The following is a 15,745-nucleotide window of genomic DNA, read 5'->3' as shown; positions in this document are numbered from 1 at the left end:
CTGGTTCTTTCAAGTAGGAAGGATGTGGGGTGGTAATGAGAGATGTCTGTGTGGTTCAGAGGGAGGTCTTGCTGAGGTCAGAGGGACGAGAGCCAAGAGGAGCCCTTCCCAGGACACTCACAATGACAGAATGATGAGGGTCAGTAAAGAGTGTCAGGGGGCGAGAGCCCAGGCGTGAACTGAGCCTACTGAGGAGAGTTGACGATCACAAAGCATCTTTTCATATCATGTTTGGAGCAAGGAGAACAGGGCTTCATAGATCCATCGCCGTCTAGGGCAGCTGGTGTCTGTGAAGGGGAGGAGGGCGCAGCCGCACTGTGCCCACAGTGGTCTGGACAGAGGAGGATCTGCAGGTGCAAAGGGCACAGGTGGGTCCCCGGAGGAAATTAGAAGCCAGGCAGCGCTGGGCTGCTGTGTGTGCTCAGGGCCCTGACCCAGAGAACACCCTGGCCAGGGCATGGTGTGACCTGGAATGAGATCCCCCATCTGAGGTGCTGTGGGAGAGGCACTGGGGATGAAGCCTGGAGGTGGGTGAGACTCAAATCTGATGTTAACCCTGGGAATGATCCTAGAGTAAGCGGAAGGCTGTGAGTCTGTAGGCAAGGGAGAGACGGACATGAGGGGAAGCCAGACTCATGTCATTTTCCACCTTGAGGGACTTCGATCTGGCCCTTGTTCTGTTGGGGTTCTGGAGGACATCCTGTGACCTGGTCTCTCTGACCTTACTCCATGTGGTGCTGATGCAGCAACAGCAGTGACCCTCGCGGGTCCCAGGTGGGATGAAAGGTCCCCAGATAGTTCCTAATTTTCTCTCCTCCTTTTCTTCCTCATTGCTATTATTATGTCTCCCATTCCTTTTTTCATCTTTCTCTCTCTCTCATCATTATGTATTCTTCTTCTCATTTGCTCCCTCTTCCTTCTCCTCATTCTTCAAACTAAGATGGATGTTAGCATTGGAGCGTGAAGCTGGGTGGGGTATCTAAATCAGCAGTTGGCAGTGACCAAATCCACGATGGTCTCTAAAAGCTGGGATGCTGCCCTGAGTTTATCAGGATGACATTTGGCAGGTTGAAGATAAATTCACTTGGATCAAGACCTCATGTGGTTGTTGTGAAAATTAAATAAAATAAGGTGTAGGAGCATCTGTCATGTAGACACTTACGTAGTCAATAAATGATAAGTCTTAATCTTATACCGTGAAGCATCCTGACAGCAAATGTTCTGTCCTGTTGTGAGATCTTGTGTCCCCATTTTTAGTGCTGAGAAGAGGGCTGTCACATCCTAACTCAGGGCATGCTGGACAGTTCTCCTGTTCAGGGTGGCATGGCTGTGGTTGGCAAACTTTGTCTCAGCCATGAAGGCAGCCCAGCGGGGCACCTGCAGAGGTGGTGCCAGGTGCAGCAGAACCAGAAGGATGACACAGGCAGGCTGCTGTACCTAGGAACAATACTAGCTATACTGGGGAGATATGTGTGTATGTGTGAAAAAGAGTGAGCATGAGTTTGCAAGCCTGTGTAAGGGAGTGCATGTATGTATTTGTGTATGTGTGATTGCATGTGTGTGTGAATGTATATGCATGTGTGTAAATTTGTGTGTGTGTGGGTGACTTGGTATCTCTGAATATATGTATACGTGTATGTGTGAGTGCATGTGTGTCACTGTGTGTGTGTCTGTGTATGTTGATTTGTTTTTCTAAGACCACCAAGAGTGAGCACAAAAGAACCAGCAAGTAGGCAAGGCTAGGAGCAAAACTGCAAATTTATTTTTTGGTCACCTAGCTTCAGGGAAGAAGGTGTGGAGGGTGAGGTCTGTCGGCCTCCGGCAAAGGAGGCCGAGAGAGTCGCCTGGTGGAGCTCTCGGGCAGAGTTCCTGATGCAGTCCCGACAAGAGTGGGGGCTGAGGAAGCCCGCGCAGTGCGCTCGCTGGTAGTGGCTTTTCTAGGAGTGGAAGGGCAATAGGCGGGGCATGGGCGTGTCAGGGGCGTTCCGTAGGTGCGACCAGGTGAATCTTGGTCTCTTCGAATTGACATCACCTGGCGCATGCCAGGTTGGTCTGCACCTTCCTGGGCGCCGGCTGCATTTTTGCACGTGCGGGAAAAATTGGTGATGAAGAACCCGGAAGTGCGCCATCTTGCCTCCGTTCGTCCAAACATATGTGACTGTATGTGAGTGTATGTGTGTGAGTGTGTATGTCTCTCTGTGGGAGCTCATGGAAGCTCAGCAATGGGGCTTCAAGCAGACCAGTTTTTCCTGGAAAAAGGGGGAGAACTGGCTTCATCCAACTAGTCGTACATGTGTAGATCTGGGATGGACTGGAGAGACAACTTAGCCCAAGCCCATTTTACAGATGGAAAGCCAAGGCTCAGAGAGTTTGAGCGCTTTGCTCAGGGTCATTGAGAGGAGTGACGTTTCTGTATCTGCCTCTTTGGGAGATAGTGGCTGAAATTCATCTCTGATGTCAGGCACCCCCTCTGAGGAATCTGCTCAGAAAGGGCATGGGAGCTGCAGCATGTGGTTTGCATCCTCTCCATGCAACAAAGGGCCTGCACTTCCAGCAGTCACAGGGTAGTCTGCAGGGCAGGGTAGAGATGTTCCACAGAAGCTGGTCAAAAGCTGGAATATCATTAAAGATCACAATATACCACAACATCAGGTTCAATTATTTCTAAGGAGGCAAAGCAACTACATATTTTAGAAATTTACTGTTTATTTCTCATTTCCAGTCAGTCTCACCCAAATGTTTCAAGTGCAAAGCCCCGGCCTTCTAACGTCTTCCCATAACCCAGGTCTGTATCCTGTCCCTTCCCTCCCCTGCACCTGGCATTGCACAGAAGGTGTGGGTGGCAATGTCCCCTAAAAGCTTCTGCAAGTCTTAGCTTCCTGCTGTGCTGTCTGTACCTCTGTGAGTAAAGGCGAAATGGCAAGAAAAGGATTCAATTGTCTTGTATCTAAAACCAGGTATTTTCTTTCAGGTGACCCTGAAAATTCAGAGATTCATAATTTGATCATCTATGTATTTTTTCTCAGGAAAGGCACTGAACGGGTTACATGTGCAGATCTTTGAATATAATCTATTGGAGAAAGGATCTGGGCTGATGACGCCAGCACCTACCACAAGCCCTGGATGAGAATAATGGGGCACTACAAGATGAACAGAGAGAGGGATTGGCGGTGGGGGGAGGGAAGGGATGCAAACAATTATGGCCAAGAAGTCACCTTAGGGGAAAAACCTAAGAAGAATTTTGGCTTGCAAAAGAGAAGGAAGCCTATAGGAAGAGTGGAAGAGGGCGTGAGGGGAGAGGCTGAAAGAGAGACAGAGGGAAAAAGGACAAAGCAGGACAGGGAAATAGCCAATAAGGCAGACACGAGAAAAAGGGAGAGATGAGAGAGAAACAGGAGAGGACAAGGAGACAAGAAGCAGAGAGGCAAGGGACAGGGACAGCAACGGAACTCAGAGAGGACATGGGAGAGAGCTGGAGGAAGCTGACAGAGGGAAGGGAAGAACACGCCCCGCCGCCGTCAAAGGCAGGACTCAAGAACGCTGCCTTACGTGGAAGTGAGATGGGCCCCGCTGCCTGCGCCCGCTTGCTCTCGGTCTTGGCCGACCTGAGGGCGCGTCTCTCCCGAGCTCTCAGGCGGCGCACAGGGAGAACTTGCAGACGCGGCCGCCACCGCCCAGCCCAGCACGCGGCTCTGAACTTGGCGCCAGCGCCCTGAGGACACCAAGCCCCGCCTTCCTGGCTGCACCCGCCTTCGGGGCGGGGCTTGCAGTTGGGCGGCCCCGGCGGGGAGGGCGCCGTGGGCCAGAGAAACTGCAACCCAGGAGAGAGGCGCCTGCTGATCCGCCGGGCGGCCCGGCCCTGGCTCAGCTCCCCGAAGCCGCCCGCAGCTGGCTCGGACCAGGACCGGCCCTGCAGGAGGGCGAGGGCGTCCTTTGGAGGCGGTGCTCGCTCTCGTTGCCGCCCTCTGACCCTGGGCCTGCCAGGACCTCAACGATAGGCGAGGGCTGCGGCCGGTGCCTGCGGCTCCCTCCGCGCCGTGGACCCCCGCGGCCTGCCGGCCCTCCTTACCTCACTGAGGCGGGAGGATCGCTTGAACCCGGGAGGCGGAGGTTGCAGTGAGCCGAGACGCGCCATTGCACTCCAGCCTGGGCAACAAGAGCGGCCTGGCGGCCCAGCTAGCGGCACCTCCCCCGCATCCGAAACGCTCAGCTCCTACCGGGAGCGCCCGCGGCCTTCGCTTCCCAGGCCCCAGCTGTGACCCCCAGGAAGGCAGGCTGGGCGACCCCAGAACATAGAGGTGTCTGGGAAGGTAGCTATTCCCGGAGTACGGTGGGAGGGGGCCAGGGTAGAAAATGACAGTTCAAGTGCCTTAAAATTAAGAACTTAGGCGTTGTTTAAAAAACAATAAATGGAGTGAAAAAATCAAGCCACACCGTTAAAAGAAGATATTTGCAGCAAGTGATAAAGGATTAATATCCAGAATATATAAAGACTGTTATTGAATCAGTGTGAAAGAGAAAAACACCTAAAGCAAAGAATGGTGAACACCTAAAGCAAAGACATCTAAAGCCAAGACATCTAAAGCCGTCATTAGGCACTTCAAAGAGGAACCATGAACGACCAAAATCAAGTGAGTAGGTGACCAGTTCCCATTAGTAATTAGGAAATTGCAAATTAAGACCACAAAGAGGGTAGTGAGGGTGGCTCACACCTCTCATCTCAGCGTTTGGGAGTCCAAGGCCAGAGGATCCCTTGAGGCCAGGAGTTGGAGACTAGTCTGGGAAACATAGCAAGACCCTGTCTCTACAAAAAATAAAAATAAATGAAAAAGTAAATCACAAGGAGATGACTAACCACCAGGCAAAAATGTTAAAGTATGCTGATATCAACTGTCAAGAGGAATATGAAGCAAGATAGCTCAAATATGCTTTTGAAGGAAACATACCAGGCTTCATTCATTCTGAAATACCCCTTATTTAAGATACTCCATTATATTAAATACAATTCCAAAACAAAAAAAATCAAATAACAAAAAACCAGACTAACCCAATACTTTTTATCACTTGTAATTTGTATGTTACACATATTGAAAGATATGTTTTAGACTTATTAGAGAAGGATTTTTAATCGTATATCACTCTTGTGCATACAAAATAAAATTAAGATGTTTCTTATTTTATTTTATTTGTTCATTTATTTTTTTGAGACAGAGTTTCACTCTGTTGCCCAGGCTGGAGTGCAGCAGCGTGATCTTGGCTCACTGCAAGCGCCGCCTCCCGGGGCCATTCTCCTGCCGCAGCCTCCTGAGTAGCTGGGACTACAGGCGCCGGCCACCACACTCGCTAATTTTTTTGTATTTTTAGTAGAGACGGGGTTTCACCGTGTTAGCCAGGATGGTCTAGATCTCCTGACCTCATGCTCTGCCCGCCTCGGCCTCCCAAAGTGCTGGGATTACAGGTTTGAGCCACCGCACCCAGCCAATTAAGGTGTTTCTAACAGTCACAGTCTAACTTTTCTGAGTCCTGTTTGAATCTCATTCATCAGTGCCCACGTTTTTCCACACACTCAAAGCGTTGGTCGTACAGTTTTTTGTTTTTCTGTTGGTTTGTTTTTTGTTATTTTGTTTTTTGAGACAGAGTTTTGCTCTTGTTGCCCAGGCTGCAGTGCAATGGCGTCATCTTGGCTCACTGCAACCTCTGCCTCCCGGGTTGAAGCGATTCTCCTGCCTCAGCCTCCCTAGTAGCTGGGATTACAGGCACACACCACCACGCCTGGCTAACTTTTTGTATTTTCAGTAGAGACAGGGTTTCCCCATGTTGGCCAGGCTGGTCGCGAACGCCCGACCTCAGGTGATCTGCCTGCCTTGGCCTCCCAAAGTGCTGGGATTACAGGTGTGAGCAACCACGCCCAGCCCCTACTGCAGTTTTGACACTGGGATGTCAACCCGTCCACACTCCTGCCCTAGAGAGGGGGCCAGTGTTCCTCCCATTGACTCTTGGCAGCTGTGACTGCTTGGACCAATAGAGTACAGTGGAAGTGACACTGTGTGACTTCCAAAGTGATGTCATAACAAGTTCTACAATTTCTGCCGTGCTCACTGAAAACACTCTTGGAACTTTGGGCCACCTGTAAAAGCCCAAGCACCCTGAAGCTGCCATGCTGGGAGGAAGCCCAGGTCACACGGGGAGGTTACATACAGGGTCTCCATTCACAGTTCCAGCTGAGCCCAGCTTTTGAGCCCTCCTGCCCAGGAGCCACACTTGTGAGTGGAGCAGCCTCCAGATAATTCCAGTGCCCAATCCTTCAAGTCACGTCGGGCTGCTCAAGCCTTCCCATCTGGGGCCCCAGACATGAGGAAGCCCTCCCTACTCTGCCCTGAGTGCCTGATCATCAGAACCTGTGAGCGTAATAAAATGCGCCTGTTCTGTGTCCCTAAATGTAGGTGGTCTGTTACACAGCAGTAGAGAACTGGAATGTCCCTCTTTCACAAGGACTCTGGCAACGCCGCAGTTTCCATCTTCTTCCAGATTTGCCATCTCCTGGGGGACTTAAGTGTCATACAAATAACCTCCCATTGCCAACACTCTGGCCTCCCAGTCCTTGACCTCCTCACCCACAGCAATGTCCTCACCTGTCACCTGGGCTAACTCTTCCAGTGAACAAATGGCAGGGTCTAGTGGTTTTAAGGGACACTGTGAGGGCTGTTGTAAGGGAAATGGAGGCTTCCTCTTGTAGCCCCTCCAAAGGTCCTGTGCCTCCCCTCTGGTGTTGTCAATATGCAGGATATTGGGAAGAGCTGCAGGTCACAAAGTCACCATGTCAACCTTCCTGTCAACCACAAAGGAATTCTGTCCCCAGGGTGGGGGAAGGGCCAGGCAGGTAGCTGGAGGCAAGTCTCCCAGAGCCAGCTGCTGACCCTAGTCCCTGCGATCTGGGGAGGTACCTGGTGGAGGGCCGCAGTGTGCATTGGTGAAAGGGCAGGAGGAGGGGTGTGGCCCTTGGGCATAAGGGGAGGCGCCAGAGAAGGTGGCCAGAGGTGGCCTGTGCTCAGCCTATCTGGGCCGTGGCACAGGCACCCAAGAGTGAGGTGGGGTCACAGGGACGGCCAGATAATGAGGAGCCATGGCCGCTGGGGGCCCTGCTTCCTGCTCTTCCTGCTGCTGCTTCCTCCACCGCTTTTTAGAGCAGGAAGCCTTCGGTACCATGGACCTGGCTGGAGAATGTTTCAACGCCTGGCCCTGGGCTCCAGGAGGGCCCACCACCGCCATGGCCCGGGATGGAGGCAGCACTTGCGACAGGGGCAAGCAGGTCACAGATGCCAGGGCTCATTTGACCTCTACTTCATCTTGGACAAGTGAGTGTCCCTTCCAGCTCTGGCCCTGGGTCACCCTCAGGAGCCATCACCTCTTTTTCACTAGGGACAGGACGCCACTCAAAGAGATGCAAGCTTCCCTCACAGAAGCAGGGCCAGCCCTTTGGTCAGACCAGACCTAGGCCTCCTGATTTTCTGAGGCACAAAGAATGCCATGGCTGTCTTTTCCCTGGTGCTTCCCCTGGATGAGGAAAAAAGCCACCAAAGGGGTTCTGGACGATCCCCTATCCACCCATCAGCTGGGGCAGCATCCTCATCCTCAGGCTGCTGCAATAGCTGATTGCTCGGACCTGCTTCTCAGCAGTTCTCAGAAGCGCACTGTGGATGTTTGGGGTTTTTGTGTTGTTTTGCTTGTTTGTTTTTCACGCAAATAACTTCTATTTTACTGGGCCCCAGAGAGATTGCTTTGTTGCCTGTGTTGGTCATTCTAATGTCACTGCTTGGAGAAGGCCTTTGGTTGGCTGCTTCTAAGTGCTTCTTCTACAACTTGGGGAGCCACGTGATAGTTCCTGCACTTTCAGCAACAGTTGGGTCTGTTTCAGGGTGGCCCTGGGGAAACTGGGCTGTGTATTAGGCACCTTCTGGCTCACCAGGAAGGAAAGAGGCAATGTTCAGCTTTGGAGAGATGCCTGGGTTCCCTTTCCCACTCCTCCTGCTAGGTGGGAATACTCTCTGTGCTTATTCAGTAGCAGCAGTGGTGCAGTCTTCTGGAAAGCAAGCACTTTCTGGTCTCCAAAGCCCTTTCCCTGCACTCCTGGCACCTCACCACAATCCTGGGCTGTGAGTAGTGCAGGTATTTTTCTATCTGGTTCCTGGACAAGGGCGGCTCCTGGAGGTTGGGGAAGCATCCAGAGACAGCTGGTGTGACAAGACTCCGGCTTCCTGTGCTGCACTCTTTCCAGCATCGCAGGTTGAAGTTCCTCTGAATGTTTTCATTCCCCCGGATACTGATGCTTAGGGGACGCGCACCCCAGCCCACCAATTCCTATGGTTTGTAACTGCTCTGCTACTCTTGGGGAAGGAGCAGCTCAGTTCTGGAGACAGGCAGACTCCACTCACTGGCCACATAGTCTTGGGCGAGTTGCTTCATCATTCTGTGCCTTCGTGTCTCCCATCTGTAAAAAGGGTATCTTCATTTTCACCTTGCCAAGTGTGATGAGGATGAAGGGAGAATTTGCAGGTCAGAGGCAATGACAGAGGATGGGGATGAAGGGACCTGCCAGGAAAGGCGGAGTCACAGGCTGGAAACTCATAGGAAATGCAGAGGCCCTGATGCAATCCCACACAGACTGCATGAGGGGATGCAGAGGGAGTGCCTAGAATGGATGTAAAGGGAGCAGACAAAAGCAACCTTAATAATTCTTCCTAACAAGGCCAGGGGTAAAGGGTGTTGCCGCATTGTAAGGAGGAGGCAATGAGGCAGGCCATGGCCAGGAAATGACCCACCACAGCCTCCAGATAGACATCCACGGCGCTGAATTGAAACTCTGGATTGTGTGACTCCAAAGCCCATCCAAAGACCATGCAGCTGGGCGGGACCCTGAGAATCTCGCAGTAGTCTTCCTGGCAGAACAACATCTACTGCCTGCAGGGAGACTCTTTGGTCATTCATGTCCAGCTTATTCATGAGACTCATTATTCATTGGTTCATTCATTGGATTGAACTGGAAGAAAATGAATCAGCCTCCCATGTGCTTCTATTCTTGGCCAGATGACCTTTTAGGCCTCTAAGTGGGAGTGACCCATTGTATTTTTTTGAGTAATTTTTTAATTGTGGGAAAACATACATAACAAAAATTTACCATTTTTAAGTGCGCAATTCAGCGGCATTAAGTACTTTCACAGCATTGTGCAGCCACCACCATCCATCTCCAGAAATGTTTCATCATTGCTTATTGAAACTCTATTCTCAGCCAGGAGCAGTAGCTCACTCCTGTAATCCCAGCAATTTGGGAGTCAAGGTGAGAGGATTGCTTGAGTCTAGGAGTTCAAGATCAGCCTGGGAAACATGCAAAATCCTGTCTATACAAAACATATAAAAATTAGCCAGGCATGGTGATGTGTGCCTCTACTCCCAGCTACTCAGGCTGAGCTGAGGCAGGAGGATTGCTTGAGCCTGGGAGGTCAAGACTGCAGTGTGTCAAGATCACACCACTGCACTCCAGCCTGGGTGACAGAGTGAGACCCTGTCTCAAACCCCATCCACACCAAAACCCCAAACACGTCTATTCCCACTTAACGATAACTCCCCATTCCTTCCTTTCCCCAAGCCCTAGTGACCTTTAGTGTATTTTCTCTATCTATGAGTTTGCCTATTGTAGGTACCTCATGTAAGTGGAGTCACACAATATAATCATACAAACATATAATATTTGGCCTTTTCTGTCCTTTTTCACTTAACATAATGTTTTCAAAGTTATTCCATGTTGTAGCATCCATCAGAATTTCATCCCTTTTATGGTTGAATTATATTTGTCTGTATGTATATGTACCACATTTTGTTTATCTTTTTTTTTTTTTTTTTGGGTTGTAGTCTCATTCTGCCGCCAGACTGGAGTTCAGTGGCGAGATCTTGTCTCCCTGCAACCTCTGCTCTCTCCCTGCCTCAGCCTCCTGAGTAGCTGGGACTACAGAGGCGTGCCACCTGGCCAGGCTAATTTTTGTAGTTTTTAGTAGAGACAGGATTTCACCATATTGGACAGGCTGGTCTTGAACTCCTGACCTCGTGATCCCCCCGCCTCGGCCTTCCAAAGCACTGGGATTACAAGCGTGAGCCACTGCGCCCGGCCTGTTTATCTTTTCATCTGTTGATGGACACTTGGGTTGCTTCTGCCATTTGGCTATTGTGAATAATGCTGCTGTGAACACCGGTGTACCCGTATCTCTTTGAGTCCCTGCTCTCACTTCCTTTTGGTATATACCTGGGCATGGAATTGATGGATCCTATGGTGATCCTATGTTTAGCTTTCTGAGGAAATGCCAAGCTATTTCCCACAGGGATTGCACCATTTTTCTTTCCCACCAACAAAAGTCTAACGTTTGTTATTTTTTGGTTTTTGATAATAGCCACCCAATGGGTGTCAAGTTGTATCTCCTCGCCGCTTTCTTTGGCATTTCCCTAGTGACTAGTGGTGTGGAGCATCTTTTCATGTGCTTATTGGCCATCTGTGTATCTTCTTTGAGGAAATGTCTATTCAAATTCTTTGCCCATTTTTGTTGTTGTTGTTGCATTTTTTTGTTGTTTCTTTTTCATTGTTGTTGTAGGAGTTCTTTGTATATTCTGGATATTAATCCCTTATCAGGTATATGAGTTGCAAATATTTCCTTCCATTCTGCAGGTTATCTTTTCACTCCCTTGGTAGAGTCTTTGATGCACAACATATTTAATCTGGATACAGTCTCAACTTTTCTATTTTTAATTTTGTTGCCTGTATTTTTGGTGCCATATCCAAAAAAATCCCCAAATCTAATGTCATTAAAGTTATGTTTTCTACTAAGAGTTTAAAAGTTTTAGCCTTTACATTTAGGTCTTTGACCCATTTTGAATTAATTTCTGTAATGGTTTATAGAAGGGTCCAACTTCATTCTTTTGCATGTAGACATCCAATTTTCCCTGCACCATTTTTTGAAACTACTGTTCTTTCCCACATTGAGTGTTCTTAGCACACTGGTTGGAAATCATTTGACCACAGACATGACAGGTTATTTCTGAGTTCTCTATTCTGTTCATTGATCTACATGTCAGTCCTTATGTCAGTGCCATAACAGTTTGATTACTGTAGCTTTATAATAAATTCTGAAATCAGGAAATGTGTATCCTCAATTTTGTTCTTCTTTTTCAGATTTTTTTTGTTATATGACTAATGTCCCTTGAAATTCCATATGTAATTTAGTGCAAAATTTTTATTTCTGCAAAAAAAATGGTGTAGAGATTTTGATACAGATTACATTATCTTAACAATATTATTATTGTGCCTTCTGATTCATAAGCATGCAATATCTATCCATTTATTGTATCTTTAAATTATTTCAGCAATGTTTTACAGTTTTCAGTATACACTTCTTTTGCTTCCTTGTTTAAATTTATTCTTAAGTATTTTGTTCTGTTTGATGCTATCATACACGAAACTTTTTTGGTTGATTTTCCATATTTGGATTGTTCATTGGGGGCTTTTCCAGCCAATACATTCTCTCCCATTTCCACTCTACACAGTGCCCCACTTAACCTGATCAGCCACCTGGATGGCCAGCAAAAGCCCCACATCCCAGGAAGATTCTCAGTCCCAGGCAGATGGGGCTGGGTGGTCACCTTATGCTGACCACTCAACTGGTGAAACTCACGACCTCGGATGATCCAGTGGCCACTGGGGTGTGTACCCCAGCCTCAGCTGTGCTGGGGTCAGGCGAGCTTGTTAAGAGCCTGCTGGGAGGCTGGGGGCAGGGCAGACACTTGCCCACCTGACAGATGCACTCATCTCCCTGACCCACGTCTCCTGTGTCCTTTTGTTTTAGGTCTGGCAGCGTGAACAACAACTGGATTGACCTTTATATGTGGGTGGAGGAAACAGTGGTGAGGTTCCAAAGGTACAGATCTCCCACATGGCAGCCTCCCCTGAGCTGCAGAGAGCTTTTCCTCTGGAAGGCAGGCAGAAGGCACATCCCATCAGATGGGGTGGGCGTGGGAGTCCCTCAGTGGGGGACACAGAGCACAAGGTGGCATTCTGAAGCAGGAATGAGGCCAGCGCTCACTGGTTCCGTCGGGTCTCAGCAGCCTTGGCTGGCTCCTGCCTGTAAGCCCGGGCATATTGCAGGAGAGGCAGTTTGCCCTTGGGGACATCACACGCTGGGAAGGGACAATAGGTGGGGAAACCAGTGACTCAGTCCTGGAACCCCGGGTTACACAGTGCTGAGGGCTCAAGTAGGGGACAAAGAACTCACCTGGAAGGTTGAAGGAAAAAGGAACTCCTGAGGACAAAGTCAACGGTGGCTTCCAAGGATGTGGGTCTTTGAACTGGGTCTTACAGGATGGAAAAGACAGGGACCTGTGGTGGAGTGAGTGGTCTTGCTTGGCTGGGAATGAGGTTAGCTCAGGGAGGGCTGGGAGAGGACTGGGCAGGTCAGCTTGAGGCCAAAGCCACAGGGGCTCATTGTGCCAGGCCAAGGAGCTGAGATTTCCTGCTGTGAGCCATGGAGAGCCAGAGAAGGCTCTTGAGCAGAGGAGTGGCGTGATCTAGATGGCACTTAAGGAAGAAAAGTCTGATGACTGTGGGTAAAATGAGTGGGCAATAGGGCAGGAGCCATTAGGAGCTCCGCTGGGGACATATGACAGCACTGTCACTGAGGGCCACTGAGGGTCAGCCGGCAGGAAGGAGGGTCAGGGAGAGGAAAGGGAGGCTGTGTGCATGGCTGCCAATAGGGAGTCACTCCTCTGAGATGAAGGAGAAATGAGGGAGAGGAGGGGGAGGAGGGAATGGGGTGAAGAGGCAAAGAATTTTCCAGTAGAAGGGAGGCCAGCTGGGAGGGCTGTGTGTGCATCTCCCTGCCTGTTCATTATAAAGTATATGTGTCTGTGTGTGTGTGCATGTGCCCGTGTGTGGGTGCCTTGTGTGTGTGTGTTCATGTGAGTGTGTGCATGTGTGGGTGCATGTGTGTGTAAGTGTGTGCGTGTGTGTATACGTGTGTGTGTGGGTGTATGTGTGTGTGTGGTGTGTGTGCCTGTGTGTGTGTGCCTGTATGTGCATGTGTGTATGCATGTGTGTGCGCCTGTATGTGCATGTGTGTGTGCATGTGTGTGTGCCTGTGTGTGCATGTGTGTGTGCGCCTGTGTGTGCACGTGTGTGTGCAAGTGTCTTTGGGGTGTTAGGAGTGTGGGGATGCAGTGAGTTGCCATCCTGACTCTCTCTTCTGTGGAGCCCTTGTCTCCACAGGCCTCAGAGTCCTTCACTACATTTATCTCACCTCCTTGTGTCCAGCAAGGGACTCCAAAGCGGAATAGTTGGGGCGGGAGGTGCGGAATTGGCCTCACCACCCTGGCCTCTCAGCCGGTGCCTCTGACTTCTCACCAGCACATGATTCCTTCACAGCTCACATATTCGGATGTGCTTCATCACCTACTCCACAGATGGCCAGACTGTCTTGCCACTCACCTCAGACAAGTGAGTGCTGCTTGGATCCCCCAAGGGGTCTGGTGAGCTTGGCCAGAGGGAGCTCCAGGGAGCTGAGGGGCTCCCGGAGACCTTGGTTGGGAGCCTGACAGCAACCAGGGCAGGCCGGTCAGGGCAACTCACAGTACCCACCTGACCTTAGCCCCGGCTCCCCTGCACCCTCCTACCCATGGCTGCAAGGTTACCTGCAGGCCCCTGTGCTCCAGTTCTCAGCCTCCCCCACTTCACGCTCCCCTGCCCTCTCTCTGCCCTGCCTTCTTCCCTGAAAGGTGGCTGTGAGGATTCCCGGGGTGCAGGGGCTGGCGGAGGGATGGGGGTGTCCTGTGAACACACACCTGTGCAGGTGGCTGCTCTGTGCCTGTTCCCCCTGTCCTGGCCAGTGCGGGAGGGAGACAGGGTCAGAGCTGGTGGTGGGAGTCATGGGGCTTTAGTGCAGGGATGCTGGCAGGCCCAGACTGGGGAGTCCCTGGGTGGGGTTCTGAGATGCAGGGCAGGCTGGGAAAGTGGAGGGAGGCAGGAGGAACAAGCTCAGGCAGCTGGAGCCCAGGCCCAGCAGGGAGTACTGCAGAGTTCCTGTTTGGTGGGAGGTGAGGGCCCTTCCAATGCACATGCCTGGAACTGGGCCCAGAGGAGGTGAAGCGCAGAAGAGAGGTGAGGACACTGAGGGCTGGATGGGGGACCGGGCCCCACTTGCAGCTTCGAGGAAATACAGGGTAGGGGAGCTTGAGTTTGTGTGTCCTGCGCTGTGGGTTTATCAGAGAGACTGGAATGGGTGTGAGGTGGTAAAAAGCAAGTCTATGGGGGAGGACGGTGGTGGGTGACCCAGACAGGGAGTGGGGTATGGGCATGGCCAGAGAATGGCCAGGCATCGCCTCTTCTGGGTATGGATGGGCCTGGCCTCCTCTCCTCCTGGGCTGGGCAGGGCAGGGCTCTTAGAGCTCTGGCCATGGCAGGGATGCTCTGCCCACAGTGGGAAGCCATCCTTCAGGGTCCATGTTCTGCCCAGCCTTGCTGTGCAGGCTTAGCTTGTCACATTGGATTAGCCTGACCCTAAGTCCCTGGCCCATCCCAGTCCTGCCACCAGAGCCAGTCCTGGCTGCCCCAGCCCATTCTGTCTGTTTTAACAGCAGCTGACAGGCCACATCCCCCAGCCAGCCTGCAGATAGTGTTCGGCCCCTGCATGCACAGCCGTCGGGGCTGCCTCTCCAGCCTTTGGTCTTTTTGTTTCAGGGGCACGTAAAGTCAAGGAGGCCAGGCAGTCTAACTAAGCAGATTTGGTACTTCCTGTGTCAGGGTAAAAAGAGAGCAGGAAACTGAGTCAGGGTCAGGGGTCTGGGGCCGTCGGGGCTGGGTGTAGGGCTGGGGGTTTGGCAGGATGACTTTTCCCAAATGCAGCCCTACCTGTCAAAGGATGGAGTGCCCAACACTAGAGAGTCCTTGTTAGGGTTAGGGTTTGGATTAGAGTTAGAGTTAGAATGTCAACCCCATTGTCAGTGGCTGACTCTCAGTTGCCCATCCCTGGTTCAGGACTAGGGCTAGGGCTAAGGCTAGAGTTAGAGTTAGAGTTAGAGTTAGAGTTAGAGGAGTTAGGAATGTCAGCCCCATTGTCAGTGGCAGACTCTCAGTTGCCCATCCCTGGTTCAGGGTTAGGGTTAGGGTGAAGATTACAGTTAGAATTAGGAATGTCAACCCCGTTGTCAATGGCTGGCTCTCAGTTGCCCATTCCTGGTTCAGGGTTAGGGTTAGGGTTAGGGTTAGGAATGTCCGCCCCAGTGCAGTTCCTGACTCACAGTTGCTCATCCATGGGAAGTTCCCACTGTCACCAGAGATGGTCCAAGCAGGGCTCTGGGGAAGTTCCCCAGCCCTGCATTCTCTGTAACTGGGATGAGCTTAGAAGGGCTTGAAATCTCTGGTCAAAATCACGAAGAGGAATGAGCAGTACAAAGCCCTTGCCTGGCCCCCTCCTTCATCCGGGAGGCCTTGCACAAAGAACAGTGGCTCCTGGAGAGCTTGGGAGCTGATTTTTAACAGTCAGTGTCTTTCCAGGTCAACCACCTTTTTACATTTTTTTCAGGAATAGAATAAAAAATGGTCTTGACCAGCTTCGGAAAATTGTACCTGATGGACACACATTCATGCAGGCAGGATTTAGAAAGGTATAGACCCCTTGATCTCCTAACTCTAACTCTAACCCTAACCCTAACCTAC

At 50.9% G+C, this 15,745-nt stretch overlaps 2 protein-coding genes across 2 annotated transcripts in view; one reads left to right on the top strand and one right to left on the bottom strand.

The window, feature by feature from the left end:
* Nucleotides 1-271: 271 nt before the first annotated feature.
* On the bottom strand, nt 272-7,206 carry LOC115900419. Its single transcript, XM_030941083.1, has 5 exons — nt 7,099-7,206; nt 6,633-6,763; nt 3,550-3,977; nt 2,549-2,612; nt 272-347 (listed from the first exon to the last, which is right to left on the bottom strand). Exons 1-5 carry the CDS (start codon nt 7,204-7,206, stop codon nt 272-274), a joined length of 807 nt encoding a protein of 268 aa, XP_030796943.1.
* LOC104653610 (anthrax toxin receptor-like) overlaps nt 4,492-15,745 on the top strand; it is a 48,755-nt gene continuing 37,501 nt past the window's right edge. The window contains exons 1-5 of the mRNA XM_030940112.1: nt 4,492-4,631; nt 7,185-7,355; nt 11,886-11,957; nt 13,457-13,528; nt 15,612-15,693. Coding sequence (XP_030795972.1) covers nt 7,222-7,355; nt 11,886-11,957; nt 13,457-13,528; nt 15,612-15,693 — 360 coding nt within the window. The 5' untranslated portion in view covers nt 4,492-4,631; nt 7,185-7,221. The remainder of the gene's footprint in view (nt 4,632-7,184; nt 7,356-11,885; nt 11,958-13,456; nt 13,529-15,611; nt 15,694-15,745) is intronic.

The sequence above is a fragment of the Rhinopithecus roxellana genome, chromosome 11 (assembly GCF_007565055.1).
Source record: "Rhinopithecus roxellana isolate Shanxi Qingling chromosome 11, ASM756505v1, whole genome shotgun sequence".
Taxonomy (NCBI): domain Eukaryota; kingdom Metazoa; phylum Chordata; class Mammalia; order Primates; family Cercopithecidae; genus Rhinopithecus; species Rhinopithecus roxellana.
Note: the sequence above shows the minus strand (reverse complement) of the source record. Positions and strands in the feature narration are given on the sequence as shown.